The sequence below is a fragment of the Pleurodeles waltl genome, chromosome 2_1, assembly GCF_031143425.1.
Source record: "Pleurodeles waltl isolate 20211129_DDA chromosome 2_1, aPleWal1.hap1.20221129, whole genome shotgun sequence".
Classification (NCBI taxonomy): Eukaryota; Metazoa; Chordata; class Amphibia; order Caudata; family Salamandridae; genus Pleurodeles; species Pleurodeles waltl.
The window spans coordinates 130,440,513-130,458,315 of record NC_090438.1 but is presented as its reverse complement, the minus strand read 5'-3'; the positions used below and the strand labels follow the sequence as shown (position 1 = coordinate 130,458,315).

At 45.5% G+C, this 17,803-nt stretch overlaps 1 protein-coding gene across 2 annotated transcripts in view; it reads right to left on the bottom strand.

Annotated features, from left to right (window-relative positions):
* Positions 1-7,765: 7,765 nt before the first annotated feature.
* COL4A6 (collagen type IV alpha 6 chain) overlaps positions 7,766-17,803 on the bottom strand; it is an 823,409-nt gene continuing 813,371 nt past the window's right edge. For both annotated transcript variants that reach the window (XM_069211616.1, XM_069211626.1), the window contains 2 exons: positions 12,923-13,209; positions 7,766-12,116 (listed from right to left, as the gene is read on the bottom strand). In XM_069211616.1, the coding sequence (XP_069067717.1) occupies positions 11,856-12,116; positions 12,923-13,209 (548 nt within the window). In that variant the 3' untranslated portion in view covers positions 7,766-11,855. The remainder of the gene's footprint in view (positions 12,117-12,922; positions 13,210-17,803) is intronic.

Below are 17,803 nucleotides of genomic sequence, written 5' to 3'. Positions count from 1 at the left end.
ACTGAGATTGTTGGCCCACACATTTTAAGGAACCTGCCAGATTGTTTCCTACAGCAAGACTTTAGAAGCCTGAGCCCAAGACCATAACCTCAGCTCCTCCAGGCAGATAGGGCATGAACACATGCCACCCTGCTTGCTGGCTTACCACATCATGGTTGTGTTGTCCATCAGTACCTGTAGCAACTGGATGCAGATGGAAGGTAGCCTCTGATCTCTAATTCCTTGAGATGACCATCTGCTCAAGGAAGGGGACATAGATCAACACAGTGGCTATCTTTAGTGGACAGGAGAAAGGCTTCCCACATGAGAGGTGATACACCAGTGTAGATCCAGAGCTACCTATAGGAAAATCGCTATGTAGGATTCCCTATTGCTGGGCACACTGGAGATAGAAGCACCACTGAAGCACATGTATATGCCACCAAGCTTGAGGTAACAGTAAAGAGACCTATAAGGTGCAGGATTGTCAGGGTCAGAAGAAGAGCAACCTCTAAAAATATCAAGACCATAGCCTGAATGTCCTCAACCCACTGAAGAGGTCAGAAAGCCTAGTAGGAGACATGATCCAGCTCTGTCCCAATGAAGAGGAGATACAGGGAGTACTGAAGCTTAAACATGGGGTGAGGGGGGAGGCTAATGGAACACTCCAGGTCGAACAGCAGGGAAATCGTGGCCTGCAGGTAGTCCAATACTAGCTGTGGCAAGCCCACCTTCAGCAACCAGTTTTTGAGGTATACAGAGATCACCACCCGTAGAAGATATACCTCAAACTCCAGCATTACCTTTGTGAAGACTTGAGGTGCAGATGTTAATACAAATGGTAGGACCATAAACTTGATCGTGGGTAAAACCTAGCCCAAACTCAGGTTCCTCCAGAGCAACCCATTGATTGGTTATGGGAAATACACATTCTGCAATTCGAGGGACACCATCAGGCCTTCTAGTTCCAAAGCAAAGAGAAACTGCACCAGAGGTTCACCTTGAAGAGAAATGCATTCTGAATGTGAAGGCCAAAAATTGAACCAACTGCACGTTACCCTTGCTCAAAAGAGTGAAATCCTTCTGCTGCAGAATCTAAGGTCACTGAGAAGGGTGAATTGAAGGGGGCAAGTCCTGGAAGGGAAAACTGTAGTAATGCTCGATAATATGCAGGGCCCAAAACTCCAGTGTGATGTGTGATGGACTGTCAATGTGTCTAGAGATGGGACCCTTTCCACCCCCACAACCTTGATGTGCTTCTTCAATGGCAGATAAAAAGCAGTTTTATGGGGGAAAGAAAAGAAGGACTTCTGCAGGTCTGTGGAATCACGTGCCCCCTTTAGCTCTAAAAGAGATCATTGGGTTTCTCTTCAAGCTGCAAGGGTTGGTGCCGCCAAAAGGACAGACCTTGGGAGAATCCCCTGAAATTGCTGCTGGTACTGCTGGTGGAAGCCAGTCTTAAGTCTTATGCTTGCAGTGCTCCCAGGTCGATGTGGCTCTTCCACCGAGCAAATGAGCAACATCCAAGGACATGTCCATAAGATTCGCTTGGACATCTCCTGACAACCCAGTAGAGCAGATCCAAATGTGTCATGGGATGGCAAAGGAGCAGTCCATGGACTGTGTCCAATCCAGAGCAAAAAGATTGCTTTCACTGCATACCGTCCATTGCATACAATTTCTGCAAAAAGTCACAACGGTGATCAAAGAGATTCAAAATAACCATTTGTGCCATCTCCTGTGGTCTAAAAGACAATATGAATTCATGGACTGAGGGGTAAGACTCACTGAAGGGAAGATCTTCTTCATCATGGCTTCAATCTTGACTATCTATCAGAAGTAGAAGTGGGGAAATAATCGGGATTAAACTTGGAGGAAGAAGACTCCTGAACCAAAAGGCTTATCTGGAAGGGATAAACCTTTTGAAATTTTGGGCGCCCAGGCATCTAGTAAACCTAGTGGTTCAGAGCACAGCAGAAGCTGCCTTGTACTATGCAACCAAGATGTGGTCTACCTGTGCCACATTGAAAAGGAAGTGACCGTTTGACTGCTTAAGAGGTAGACTGCAAAATCTCTGTGAGGAAGTTAGCCTTGTTCTCTTCCACAGGTAATGGCAGCTTGAGAACTTCCATGGGCTTCCAGATCCACTTCCCGGTAGGTGTCCAGGCCACTGACATTTTGCAAGGCCTGATAGTTGTCAGCATCCTTCCTAGTAAAAGGAAGAAGATTGGTTGCTTCACTGCTAACATGGAGGTGGTAAATGATACTGGGCACCTGAATGGGTCCAGAATCCAACCCAAAGAGCTCCTCAAGCCTGCAAAAGTACTCACCGACTTGGCAAATGGCTGTAACAGGACACTTCCTCTCTTAGGCGCTGAGTGCTACTCCTAGATCTGACCAGAATAGATTTGATTCTTGAAAGTTTTTTTTTTTTTTTTCCTCTCAAACCCGCTTTGAGGACTTAATAGCCAATGGCATTCTGGAGTTGGACCTGGTGCATGTCCTAGAGCTTGAACAATGCTGTTTCCCTCGATGTTCATCTCAAGCCCACTCCATTTAGATCTTGGCCTCCAGCTCCTTGATAACCTTTGTGTGCATAGTGCTGCCCTTCTTACATGGCTTGAAGTTGTGTTTGGGCCCTAGGCACCATGGACAAACATAGTAGGGATTAAAGCTCGACATCTGTCAACCATAGGAATGGCAAGTTTTACATACTGAAATTTTCTCTGGAGACATCTCTGGGAGCACTGTTTTTAAAACCACCTGTGAGAAAAAGGTTCTGTTGAGAGCAATTCCACATTTGTGACGAAACACATGGAAAAAGGAACTGATGTACCAGTGTGGAGCATTATATAATTTTATGATGTTAACTCTGGGTTGGAATCCAAAGCTGGGATGAGGCCAAAGTGCCACCTATGTCCACTGGCGTGCTACTTCATGTTTCTGGATGCAGTTGGTGACTCAAGAGGATTCAAAAAGCGAAGAATCTGTTGGTAGAAGTATCTATCGGAGGTTTTTAGCCTTACTTGCCAATTCAGCTGTGGCCATGTGTAGGAAGCTAGCTCTGTATACACTATATCAAAATGAGATATAGTGTGAACAGAGTCCAGGGGTTCCACAAGGGGCTTGACAGAGGCGATAATAGATAATGCTCTATTTGTGATAGTGTGGTTGAGCAGTTAGGCTTATCAGAGGGTAGTGTTAAGCATTTGTTGTACACCCACAAGCAATAAGTGACAACACACACTCAATGACTTTACTCCAGACCAATAGGTTTTTGTGTAGAAAAATATTTTGTTCATTTATTTCTTGAACCAAAAGAATCAGTTTGCAGGTAAGTATATTAAATGAAAGGTACTTTGCATAGGTGAGTTCAGTACTTTGAATCAAATTGACTATACATACTGTTTTCTTGAAAATGGCAAAAAGTTCCTGGGGGAGGAAAATACAGTACAGATTTGGAGGTAAGTAATCAATTTACAGACTCAGCCTCTAGGGCATAGGTAGCCCACCATTGGGGGTTCAAGATAACCCCAAACACCCAGCACCAGCAACACAGGGCCGGCTGGGTGCAGAGGTCAAACAGGAACCAAAATAACTGAGCGCCCATGGAGACAGGGGGTACTCCGGTTCCGGTCTGCTTGCAGGTAAGTACCCGCGTCGTCGGAGAGCAGACCAGTGGGGTTTAGAGGAGCACTGGGGGGGGTGGAGGCAAGTAGGCACCAAACACGCACCCTCAGCGGCACAGGGCGGCCAGGTGCAGGGTGCAAACAGAGCATCGGGTTCCCAATGGAACTCAATGGGGGATCCTGGGGTTCTCTTAGGCGCTGCAGGCAAGGCACAGTGGGGCTTCTCGGGCAAGCCAATGACTGGACAGAGAGGAGGGCCACCTGGTGCTTACTGTTGCACCGGTGGTCGGTCTCTCTCGAGTCTGGGGGCTGCAGGTGCAGTGCTTCTCTAGGCGTTGGGAATCTTTGTCCCGGTCAGTCGCGGTCAGGGGGGTCCTCGGGATTCCCTAGGCAGACGTCGTCGTGGAGAGGTCAGCCCAGGGTGGACACTTGGTCGGAATCGCCTTGGGGTCCTCTCTGGCTGGTTGGTTCATCTGGACAAGGGCCAGGGGCGTCGGGTGCAGAGTTGTTTTGGACTCACACTTCTGGAGTGGGGTGGGAGTCCTTTTAAAGATGGTTGCTTTTTCTTCTTGTTGGACAGGTCCGCTGTCCACGGAAGTTTCTTGGTACTCAGTAATGCAGGCAGTCCCCTGGAGGCATTTAAGGGGTCGCTGGTCCTGCAGAACGTGTTGCTTCTTCTTTTGCAGTTTTTTGAAGTAGGAGACGGGCCGGTAGGGCTGGGGCCGATTCAGTTGTTGTCTCCTTCTCTTCTCTGCTGGGTTTTCAGCTCAGCAGTCCTTCTTCTTTCTTGAGGTAGTCAGGAATTTGAAGAGCTGGGATCAGGGTCACCACTAAATACTAAATTTAGGGGTGTGTTAGGGCCAGGGAGCAGTAGCCAATGGCTACTGTCCCTGAGGGTGGCTACACCCTCCTTGTGCCCACTCCCCCTGGGGAGGGAGACACATCCCTATCCCCATTGGTCCTAATCCTCCAAAGCAAGATGGAGGATTTCTCAAGGAGAGGTCACTTAAGCTCTGGACACCTTAGGGGTGGTCCTGGCTGAGGGGGTGACTCCTCGTTGTTTTTCTAACATGAGGCCTGAGCGTTTGAGGCTCACCGCCAGGTGTTACAGTTCCTGCAGGTGGAGGTGTAAAGCACCTCCACCCAGGATGGGCTTTGTTTCTGAGCACAGAGTGCCCAAAGGCACTCACCACATGTGGTCAGAAATTCGCCTGGAAGTGGCAGGCTGGCATAGACTGGTCAGTCCTACACTACCAGGCTGGCTGATATACAGGGGGAATCTCTAAGATGCCCTCTGTGTGCATTTTTCAATAAATCCCACACTGGCATCAATGTGGGTTTATTGTGGTGAGAAGTTTGATATCAAACTTCCCAGTATTCAGTGTAGCCATTATGGAGCTGTGAAGTTCGTTTTTGACAAACTCCCAGACCTTATACTTAATATGGCCACAACTGTACTTACAGTGTCTAAGAATAGACATAGACACTGTAGGGGCATATTGCTCATGCAGCTATGCCCTCACCTCTGATATAGTGCACCCTGCCTTAGGGCTGTAAGGCCTGCTGGAGGGGTGACTTACCTATGCCACAGGCAGTGGTTAGTGGGCATGGCAATCTGAGGGGAGTGCCATGTCGACTTTGTCGTTTCTCCCCACCAGCACACACAAGCTGCAAGGCAGTGTGCATGTACTGAGTGAGGGGTCCCTTGGGGTAGCATAATACATGCTGCAGCCTTTAGGGACCTTCCCTGGCCACAGGGCCCTTTGTCAAGGGACTTAACTATGTGCCAGGGCTGTGCTAGGCCAGGCTTGGATAACAGTTTTTAATTTTGCCCAGATTGAACATAACTTTATACTAATTGTTCATATAACTAGGCACAGGGAAGACTTAAGGCCTGATTTAGAGTTTGACAGACGGGTTACTCCATCACAAACGTGATGGATATCCCGTCCACCGTATTACGATCTCTGCAGGCTATTTTGGGATCATAATACAGAGTTCGGGATATCCGTCACGTTTGTGATGGAGTAACCCCCTCTGCCAAACTCTAAACCAGGCCCTTAATGAACCTGCCTGAACGGTAGCCCATAGCTGACCTGACACACTAGGGTTGATTCAAACATATTACCTCCAGGATCAACTAAAGGAAATAGGAATGGGGATCATATTCTGTTGTGTTCAAGAAGGTGGGTCACTCGGGGAAGAATTTGCAATCCTTTTTGAAGGATCTAGTGGCAAGATCACTTAAGCACAATCTCACGGTGCATAGTTGACTTGGGTCGCCATACCAAGATGGCAAAATGGGCGTAGCTTATAGTGCCATGGTGTCTGAGGAGCATCCGGAAGGTGTTGCACCTAAAGGATATTCTAGTAATACTCCGTGGTGAGATATACCTCTCCCTGAACCTTGCCAAGTGGCACTGAAAAATGTCATCCATGCTGCGGGGGAGAGAGAGACAACAGAGGAGGTCAGTTAACCAAGTGGGGTTCCCGCCAGAGCAGTCACTAGAGTGCAGTCCATTCGACCAAGGAAGATGGCGTTCACAAAGGGGTGTAATGGCCCTTGGATATGGTCACCTAGGGGCATATTTATACTCCGTTTGCGCCGAATTTGCGTCGTTTTTTTCGACGCAAATTCGACGCAAAACTAACTCCATATTTATACTTTGGCGTTAGACGCGTCTAGTGCCAAAGTTCATGGAGTTAGCGTCATTTTTTTGCGTGAACACCTTCCTTGCGTTAATGATATGCAAGGTAGGCGTTCCCGTCTTAAAAAATGACTCCGATGCATATGCGTCGTATTTATACTCACGGGCAAAAATGACGCCCGGGAGTGGGCGGGTCTAAAAAACCCACATTAGCGCCGGATTTTAGCGCCTGGGTCAGGGCAGGCGTTAAGGGACCTGTGGGCTCAGAATGAGCCCAGAGGTGCCCTCCCCTGCCCCCAGGGACACCCCCTGCCACCCTTGCCCACCCCAGGAGGACACCCAAGGATGGAGGGACCCACCCCAGGGACATTAAGGTAAGTCCAGGTAAGTATTTTTTTTAATTTTTTTTTGTGGCATAGGGGGTCTGATTTGTGCCCCCCTACATGCCACTATGCCCAATGGCCACGCCCAGGGGACAGAAGTCCCCTGGGCATGGCCATTGGGCAAGGGGGCATGACTCCTGTCTTTGCTAAGACAGGAGTCATTTCAATGGGGGATGGGCGTCGTAAAAAAATGGCGCAAATCGGGTTGTGGCGATTTTTTTGCCTCAGCCTGACTTGCACCATTTGTGGACGCCCATACGCCATTTTCCCCCTACGCCGGCGCTGCCTGGTGTACGTCGTTTTTTTTAACGCACACCAGACAGCGCCGGCGGCTGACGCCGGCTAACGTCATTGAATAAATACGGCGCCCGCATGGTGCTTCAGAATGGCGTTAGCCGGCGCTAAATTTTTTGGCGCAAAACTGCGTTAGCGCAGTTTTGCGTCAAAAAGTATAAATATGGCCCCAAGTGCTTTCCCAGCACCTGTACTTACTCCACGTCTTAAAATTCAATTTCCTCTGTCTGATGGGGCTAATTTTACAATCCATACATGCCAGACAGTTCATTTGGTCAGCGGCACACAGAACACAGGCATGCACAAAATGGTTGTTTTCTCAGATGTGACAAACAGTAGGTTTTTAGGAAAGCTGCTGCAAAACACTTTTAGCACTATGTGCATGCCTTGAAACCAGAGAATTGTGTCCGAGATTAGGAGTGGAAAATTCGAGGAAATGGAATATTATCTCAGTAGAATCACGTTGTAATCCTCACTAATGCACACCTTCCTACCACAAGAGATACAGTGCATGGCCACAAATATGCAGTAACCCTTGAGCAGTACCGACAGCACAAAGTTGCAATTTAAACGAAGTTGAGAAGCAGTTTCCAAAGCCACAGAAACGTAACAAGATACCCACATGTTGGGAAAATGTGGGACCCAGGACATGGCTAGAAGCTGAAATCCTATCAAATCACCAATGGGAATAGGGGTTTGAATGCTGAACAATAACTGGAGAGTTGTTTAATGAAAAGAGATTATCTATGACTTATTTCGTACGTCTTTAAGCAAAATGTGGACAAATATACTTCCTGGAAGGACAATGCCAAAAGAGGAAGAAGTCAACGGCTTAATCTTAAAATCACTTTTATTTAAAATGTGCACATTTGTCGTTGCCAATTCTGTAAGATTAGTGTGCTCAAAGACTTACACAATTTAGCTATGTATGCAGAAGTTGAAAATCTTATTTTCAGACTTCAGTGTAATACCTCATTTTGCTTCCTAGCTAACTCTATTGCCTTTTGTGAAATACAATCAGTAGTATTGAATTTGTAATAACACCCTCAGGGAATACTGTAAATATATGTTTTCGTGTATTAAAAAACAATTGTGGACATAATAACCTATTTAACAACGAAAGGTACAAGTAAGGTAGCACACAGGTAGGACAATTTAGCAGTCTCAAATTTACATCCAGCCCTTTGCCGGGTTATCTCTTGAGAAAACAGACTGCTGGTGACAGAAATAGGGTTGGGACGTCTATTAAAAATATACACTACAACAATAGCACCAAGGCTACCTCGGAAAGGATAGACAATTCTAGTGGTTTGAATATTGCTTATAAAATTAAAGAGGTAGCCACAAAACCAAAACTACATTATGGCCACCACAAATATAACTTATAGGAAGACAATATTAGCACTTCTGGTAAGGGGTTTTCAATTTCATTAAGGGCCTTACCGTAAAAGGCATGTTCACAATTTCCATTAACCTAATAGTGGGTTAGAAAAGAGCAGCGTGAAAATATTTCTAGCATATGGTGAGATTCACAAGCATTACCAATTCTGGTCTCAATCTCTTATGCCGTTAATGTATTCCTCAGTCTTCACTACTCATCACTACAGAAAATTACTTCTCATACATTGCATTGTGACCAGAGAGGTTTCCAATAAGTTTTGGAGGTGCCCATCATTTCAGGCCTTAAATATATCCTCGCCTACGACAAGTGTTGGTAAAATCTAAGTGGTTTCACAAAACGGAACTAAAGGCAGTACTTGATGGCAAGGCACAGTGGCTAACATTATGCATGAACTACTTTATTGCTAAAATTACTATTAACAGGAGCAAAAAAATACAATGAAAGTATTTAACACTTCAACATAGTCCAAGGGATTTCATAAGCAGTCATAAATTCCCGGCCTTCCTTCAGTAATCTTATCTCATATGTTTTGAAGTTGTGGATTGCATGCCTCATGAAAATTAAGGATTGAGATTGTGTATGTGGTGAGGTATCGGTAGAACAAGCGCATACATCCTGCAAAATTAGGAACAGTGCCAATAACCAAAAAAATGTTAATTTTAAATTTCAGGTGAAAAGCAAACATTGGTGTAAATTTAGATAGCAGTTTGGTTGAGTAACTTTTGTTTTAGCAAGAATTGAGAAGTGTGACTGCGTTTTAATATGAAAACAGTGTTTTGCCACAGACAAATTCAGTCTCAGAGGTAAGTTTTCTAAAAATTATTTTCACTTAGCAACATTGTCAGGCAGGGAGTGTGAGGCGCTTATGCACCATAAGGTCGTTCTTGTTAACTTCAGTGTGTAAAAGTGGGGACGGTAGGGTTTTCTTGTGGTCCTTGACTTGCTCTGGTCGGGGCTACAGAAGTACATGGATAGCCCATCAGCGGCACCAACTGGCATATGCTGTGGTCTTATGTGGGTGAGCCATCTTCTTAGGTTTAAGGCACTCTTTTTAAATTGAATGTTAAAGGCCACTTAGAAGGATTAAAATGGGTGTCAGCCGGTGGTTATGTAAGCGGTCTCATCAGTGAGGAAGGTTTAGAGTTGACAGGAAAGATAAATGTCATGAAAGGCCAGTTTTTTTTTTACATAAAGCACAACAAGAGATGAGTCAAGAGGACATGGCGCAATGCATATATGCACTCGTACATAAGGAAGCAGAGAAGGCTTTATGTGCTTTTAGCATATGTTATACATTTTCTTTCAAACCTCAGCCATAGGGAAGAGCTGACATATAGCTGCAAAGTGTGAAGAAAGAGTGGAACTAGTTAGCCTGGGGCACCATGAGAGGCAAAAATGACCTCCTAGTGGATGGGAAATAACCACAGAACAGAAAGCACAAAGCACATGGCGCAGAGAGGCAGAAAAGCTTGGGTAGAAGAACACTGACCTGCATACCTTGGGATCCGTAAAGAGACAAAAGATATGGTCGGGAGGGGGGGGGGGCAAATCAAATGCCCAACTAAAAGAGCACCTGCAAAGAAGATGATTTGTTGTTTGTGATTCTGTTTGAAAGGGCAAAGGATTATCCCTTTCTGCTCCATTAAGCAGTGATAAGTCCAGTGGAGGATGTGACCAAGTTAGTTCTCGAGGGTAGTCAGATCAGATAGGATGTCAGAGAGTAGGCTGTTGCCACAGCCTTTGCAGATGAATAGCAAACTCGCTATTTGTTCCTGGACCTCAGGAGTAAGGAACAGTATTATAAGATTATAGGAAATAGATAGGCTGGTGTCTGGAGTTATGGCACCTACTGGAAAGGTGACAAATTATTTTAGTTGTATCACAGGGTTGCATGAAAATGGGTTTATTGTATAGAACAATTAATGTGCAAAAATCAGCAAACTAAGCATGTTGCAAAATGGTGGATGGTTTCTTAGAAAGTCAAAATGTGTATGTCATGAGGTTTTGCAAAGTTTGAGGCTGCTACACAAAATTATACTATGAGAGGTGGGCAGAGTCTGTTGCATCTGTTGGAGACCCAATGTAACCAGACGCTGGAGTTTGAAAGATCAACATGGAATTAAAATTATTGCAACATCTGGTGTCTTTTAATGGACTTCAGATGTGAAGACACTACATGTCACTCTTGGAGAGCAAGACTCACATCTAGTAATATGTATACCTTTTTCTCAAGAAATGAAACGAGAGGTTGTGTGTGGGAAAATGTTTAAATAACTATGAGTGAAAAGGTTCTCTTTGAAGACTATGACAAGTGCTGCTGCCCAGGCTGTGGTAAGTCCTTGACAAGACATAATGTTAGCCTTCTTGCCTTTTTACAGTTCGGTAGTAAGGAAATCACGATTTTATTGAATTTACAAACGCTGACGTTATCCCCTGAAATAATCTCTCGCTTTAAAGATTGTTTTAATGGTATTCTTGGTTCACAGTTTGATGAGTAAAGGATGCACTGTAGCAGGAGCAATGGGAGAGGAATGCAGTTGATGGCTCGAAAAGGAACAAATGATTTCAGGAAACCCTCATTTGCAATGGAGTTTAAGTGTAGTGACAACAATGAAAGAGACTGATGAGTGTTCCTATTACTGATGGGCCGTTCTGAAGTTTTCAACTCTTTTCTTTGTATTTTAGTAGTTGCATTCATAATATTAACCTCAGTGTCTTTAATACAATCACGATTTTCATTCCACCAAGCTGCAGAAAATGTGAATTATCTCCCACCCCTACGACTTTGTAGGAATAGAATCAAACGTGCAGCCGAGACAGCTGACCTTAAACTTTGCAGAGTGAAAGAGATGCTCTATTTAAGATCACTCCTCGTGAAGAAGTGCAATTCTGCCTCTAATGTATTTTAGCCAGGGCATCTTTGTTATGCATTCATTATTTACAGTTTGCATCATGCTAATCAAACATTCTGCCTCAATAAACCAGCTACTTTTCACACCATTCCCACTACCTTTCCAGCATGGCACAGTTATTGATTAATGATTTGTCTAGTGAGAGCGAAGCCCACGCATGGCTGGCCAATGGATTCTGCGTTAACGGTCAACTTTGGAGGAAAAGACAATAAAGAGGAAAGAACATCCTCATTGTTCAAGATGCTCCGCGCAAGAACCCTCATTGCTTGAGGAGTGGACAGTTCATTGTATTTCATTCAGATGTTACAGGATAGACTTTCTGAGGTAGCCATGAATCGTACAACACTGGAATCCAAGCGGAGTAGCACCAAGCTGAATAACACTCGGAGGTCTCATGGAACGAGCCTGTCCCTCCTTCACTATGCAGTGTAACATATCTCATCTGCATATGCCACTACAACAACATTTATCTCTCCCAATAGTTGTGAAGTCCTGGTCTCTTCTAAGCTTTGAAGCGGACCTGATGGGCGAATCAATTCATTAGCTTCCTTGACAATTCTGAGGTTTGTTTTCGAGTCTTAAGTTGTGGGCTGTAGTTCATGTTCTCTCTACAAGTTCTTCATGCACACTTGGCACCGGCTCACACGCGTTCGGAGCTGTCCCGCCTTCAGTGTTTCTGAGGGTGGTGCACCAATGAACTGACGTGATTCCTCCACCGTGGTCAACCAAAAGCTGTACTTGTTTGCAAAATAATGGCAGGTTCCTCGGGCACCATTGCATTCAATGAATGGTGTGGCACGGAAATCCTCGAGGCATGAGCCCGGCGAGACCAGGGACTGCCCGCCACCTTCCGCACCAGCAGCAGTGTGCTAGAACAAAAAAGAAATTTGGTTACAGAAAGAGGCCTCGTTACTACACAGAATGTCAGTGTTCAAGTGGTCAACTTCAGCAAAAGTACCATTTTAAATACCATCTACCCAGTAAAAGTCTCTGGCACAAATAACATAGAAAATATTCTCCACCAAAATCTCTCTCCAGCTGAAGTACCAGAGAGTTTTTCTGTTTGCCCCTAGTGCAGCTAAAATGATCTACCATGGAGCACTTCTAATAGGCTAGCATGATGATCTAGAAAGTGATACAGATAAGGTGCAACAGCTTTACCGTCTCATTGCCTTCATCTCGGTTTTGTACTGTATATGGGAAAAACAAACTACTTTACTTCCTGAAAAAAAATGATTTTTATTATACTCTGCTTCAAATTTTCATGCATTCACTAACCACATTCACAAATTATTTTGTTCAAATTAAGGCAAAACAATGCCTGACGCAAAGACAGCTGAGTATATATAGTAGCTGTGCTGCCAAAACAACACCATCTCTGAAGCAAAGATGAAGAGAGACCTCCTTGCAACTAAAACTCAAAGAAGTTATTGTAGCGCTGGGAACAGAACCTTCATCCCTGAATGAAGACGGGAACGTCAGCTGCTGGAGACAATGAACAGCAGATCCAGAATGCACCGGCCAGACAGGTGGCCTATATTCACCCATACAGATTATGATGTTCTGCTTTCAACAAGGTGGGCAAGGATTGGATTAGGCAAAGCGGAAAGGAGAAGTGACAGAGTTGGTAAAGTGATTGGAAAGGGGACACACAAAAGCTGCCCAGGTGACCTACCATAAGAAAAGAATACCCAATCCACAGACTGCGCCAGCCCTCTGGGCACTTGGGAATCGTCGTGTCCTGGCTGTGCACAGCCACTGCTTGCGAGGGAACCTCACATACAGAGCAGCGACTGATGTACTCTGAGATCTGGATGCTGCTGACGGGCATCATGGGGATAGGAGCTGAGGTGGAAAGCCAGTAGGACTTGTCATTTCTGCTGGCGAAGTAGCACACTTCATTAATGTTACAGTAGATGAACGGCATGGTGCTGAAGCGTGGCAAGCATGACCCGGCAAGTCCTGCAAGAAAAGGGGAAATACCACATTAAAGCACATTTTATCGATCTTTTCATGCTAAGCCGATTTGGGAACTATCAAATCCCAGATTTAACACATATTTATTTAAAGCCACAAGGCATGCCAGGACATGCCCGAAAAACTTTTGATGATGCCATAATGCGCTAACATATGACTACCTACACAAGAACATTATTTTAATATTGTCTTCAGCTTTGGTCAACATAATATGAAAAGACGCTGATGAACTTGAAAAACTTTCCAGGGGGGTTCCGTTTAATATCTGAAGAAAGACTGACATATAAATATGCTTACTTCTGCAGAAGCTCCGGAAAGGGAATGTAACAGCTTTACATACATTGTTTAAAAATGGGGGGGGGGGGGGTTACAAAACAAATCTATCAATAAAATCGGGCTATTCAAAGGGGATATTGCTCTAACAATCAGACCAGTTAACCTTTGGAGCAGCCTTTCAAGTGAGGGGGTTACAAACACCACTGCAATGGTTCCACTATACTCTCACTGTATAAAACTGCTCCATCTCGCTCTTCCCTCTACTCCCATCCATCCATTCAGTTCTCCACTACTGTCATCCACATCAAGCACAACTAAGACCATCTAAGACTTCCAAAAAAATACTAGTTATTGGCTATAGCTCACCAACTCTCCAGTCTCATCATTGACACAAGATCTTCGAACCAAAAACACACTATTTGCACTTGCGCCGTTTTGGTGCAAGGGTGCCTCTGCTGCATGTAGGATTGTTTTTGTGCATCAAGGAGCACCTTCCTGCACAAGAACAATCCTGGGAGGCGTTTTCCTCTTTCTATGTGTGCTGTAGAATGTAGCACACATGGAAAGAAAAAAAAACAAGAAAAAATAAAGATATTTTTCCTCGTTGCACCTCCCCTGGGAGGCGTAAGGCTTTGGCACATCCCCAAATTTACAGGCTCTTATAAATTTGGGGATGCGTCAAAATCTATGGGTGTTGCATGAGAACACCCACTGCCACGTCCATGGAACGCCTCCCTAACGCAGAGTAAGGCAATGCAGCAATTTGCGCTGCCTTGGCTCCCTCCATATCTTTGAGACCATTCAAAGTCTCGTAAAGTGGCTTTGTGTGGCCTCATAGATAATAGTTGAAATGTTTGCACTGCCATTGCATCACTAAAGTGATGCAACTGCGGCACAAGCCTCTCATAAATATGCCCCTAAATCCCCATAACGAAATGCACTAGTGAGATCCAATGCCAGAGTAAGTAACAAAGCCGACAAGGGCACTCTTGTTAGATACATTAGCGTATATCAAAATGATATGAAAACAGTTCAGTCAATTCTTCGTCGATTTTGCTAGAACAGGAATTTGTCCTTTGATTCGTTCTTTCAAGGACTTAAGTCACAAAGATCCTGTTCATATTGTCCAATGCCTTGTATGCATCCCAACAAACGTCTGCATTGTGTTCTGCTCTATTCCTGGCAAACTAAAAAAGATCCACTACTTGCCTCATATTATTTGTACCATTTAACTTATTTATAAATCCCATCTGATCTGGGTGCCCGTACAGGGACACACAAAATGTATGATTAGAAAACACTAGAGCACATTCTTCTTCTTCAACACCTTGACTGCCCTGATCCGAAACAAATAAATATTGAGCATTTGCAACAATCCAAAATAAGATGTTTTTTTTTCAAGCAATGAATAAATCACTGACTTCCTATGCAAAGGTTAACACACAGACCTTTCCACTGTGTTGTCAGTATTCCTTTTTAACACAGACCCATTTGCAAATTTTACTGACCTCTTCTATATGGCCTGCATTACTAAGAGTAACAAAAGGCCTGCAAAGTGTAGATGTTCCTCTTCAGGGGTGGGTGGTGTATTTGCACTTTGTGCATGGCAGTTTTTCCAAAACTTGGCTGCATCCAGACTTGTCACAGAGGTAGCGTCAAGAACCTCTCCAAGTGGTGCCATTTACAGAAGAATTTCACATGATGCTGCGTTAACAAGGTCCCTCTCAATTTGCTCCCATATGGGTTGGGGGCTTGAAGTAAAAATTAAAGGGGGATGGTGGGAAGAGACACATGAGGAACGGAGCAACACAGAGGGCTGGGGAAAGGCACACGAGGGAGAGAAAAACATGGAGGTGAGTCAAGAACACCACAAGCCATAAAGGAACCCAGGGAGGGGGCGGCATATGGATCAGACAGAGTAACATGGAGAATAGGAGGGGTGTGAGGGAGGGTTCAGAAAAAGTAAAGAAGGTCCAAAAAGTGAGCAGTGGTAGGATAGAAAACAGCCAATCAGAGAGATGGTAAAACGGATATGCTCCACAGTAGTGACAAACACAAGATGAAAAAGTTGGGTCAAGAAAAGCCATTGAATAAGTAGCTAGCAAATGACAGTGACAATAACACCATCCTATGTAAGCAACTGGGGGGAAGGGGGGGGGTGTAAGCCCTATATGTCCTTGGTAAGCCCACAATACATATTTTTTAACTGTTTGGTTGGTTTGACCTAAAAACTGTCTCAGGCTTAACACTCTCTGATACCCACTCCCCAATTTGCAATGGCCCTCTCCTTTAGAAGCAAACTGACAATCCTACCTACATTCAACTATTATCCTAGACTGATCAGAATGATTAGCTCACACAACATAAAACACCCCAAATTATATCAATATTAGACCATAAATCTCCCTGCTCTTCAGTCTTTACACTGGTTACCTGCATCAGCAGAGGTGCCCCTATGAACTCCAGCACCATTTTACTGGACTTCTTGAGTGCAGGGACGCCATTTTAAATATGTACTAGACATAGGTCACTACCTATGTCCAGCTACATAATGGTAACTCCGAACCTGGGCTTGTTTGGTATTGGAAGTATGATTCCATGAACTCTGGGGGCTACTTAGAGGACACCCAGTATTGCTACCAACAGTCTTACAGGGTTTTACAGGCAGCCCAGCTGCTGCCACCCTTCAGACAGGTTTCTGCACTCCTGCTGCTTGATCTGATCCAGCCCAGGAAGGCAGAACAGAGGTAACACCCTCTCCCTTTGTAAATAAGTGTGACTGGCTTGGGAGGGGTAGCCTCCCCAAGCCACTGGTTTGCTTTGAAGGGCACATTTGGTGCTCTCCATGCATAGACCAGTCCACACCGGTTCAGGGACCCCCAGTCCCTGCTCTGGTGCGAAAATGGACAATGGAAAGGGAGGTGGCCACTCCCCTGTCCATCACCACCCCAGGAGTTGTGCTCAGAGCTCCTCCAGAGGGTCCCTGGGTTCTGTCATCTTGATTCCAAGGTTGGCAGGGAACTCTGAGAGCATCTGAGTGGCCAGTCCAGGCAGGTGACGTCAGAACCCCCTCTTGACAGGTGCTTACCTGGTTAGGTGACCAATCCCCCTTTCATGGCTGTTTAGGGTCTCTCTCCAGGGTGGGTCCTCAGATTTGGCTTGCAAGATTCCAGCAGGACTCCTCTGCAACCTTTACTTCGACTTCTGGCCTCCGGAACCGCGACTGGACCCTCAAGGAACCCACAAGCTGCAGATCCATGCGAAAGACTCTTCTGCAACATTGTATCCACAGTTCCTGCCAGCTTTGCAACAGTTACCTTACAGTGCATCCTCAGAAGACTGCAACTCTTCATCCTTCACAAAAAGAAGAAGGAATCTCCCTTGGAGTGAAGGAGTCACTTCCCTGCAACCGCAGGCACCTACAACAAGCGATGACTGGCTGCGTGGATCACCTCTCCTGCTGAGCTACGTGGATCCTGCATCACAGGTGGTGGTCCAGAGTAGTCCTCTTGGCCCTCTCTGCCAGCTGTCCAACTTTGGTGGAGGTAAGCCTTTGCCTTCCCACACAGGACAGTACCCCTGTGCACTGCGTCACTTGCAGCTGCCACGGCTTGTTTCCATCTCCTCCACGGGATCTTCAGACGACATGCAACTCCAGTTCCCAGCACTCCTTCCTGCAAATCGCAGCCTCCATTGTGGTTCTCCTGCGGCGTGGGATCCACTTTTGTAGTGCTGCGTGGGCTTCTTCTGTGGCTTCTGTGTCCTCGTCCAGTGGGACTCCTGTGGGGGCTGCCTCTGATCCTGTGGACTCTCTGCGACGCTAAGAGTCCCCTGTGACTCACCCTCCTGGGTTGAGTCCTCCTGGGCCTTGTTGGTCCCCGCAGCATCTCTTTTCTACTAACCGCGTGTTTGCGTTTGCTAAGGCTTGTTGATGAAAATCCTGCACAGACACCAGTCTGCAATCTTTCTTCCGGCGTGGGACATCTTCCTCTATCTGGAACTCTTCTCCGGCTCCTGTGCTGCAGTGCTAACCTGCTCTTCAGAACCGTCGACCAACTCCTGCATCCACAGCTGGGTGGGTAGTACCTCCCACTCCTCCTGGACACTGTGACTATTGGACTTGGTCCCCTGTCTCCACAGGTCTTCTTTCTTCAGGAAACCACCACTGGTTTTCTTGCAGTCTTTTCTGGGTGTCTTCTTTTCCTCCTTTTGAGTGGTTTGGGGAAATCCAATGTTTTACTCCTGTATTCCTGGCCGCTGGGTGGTACTGTGTTACTTACCTTTGTGGTTTTCTAATACCCCC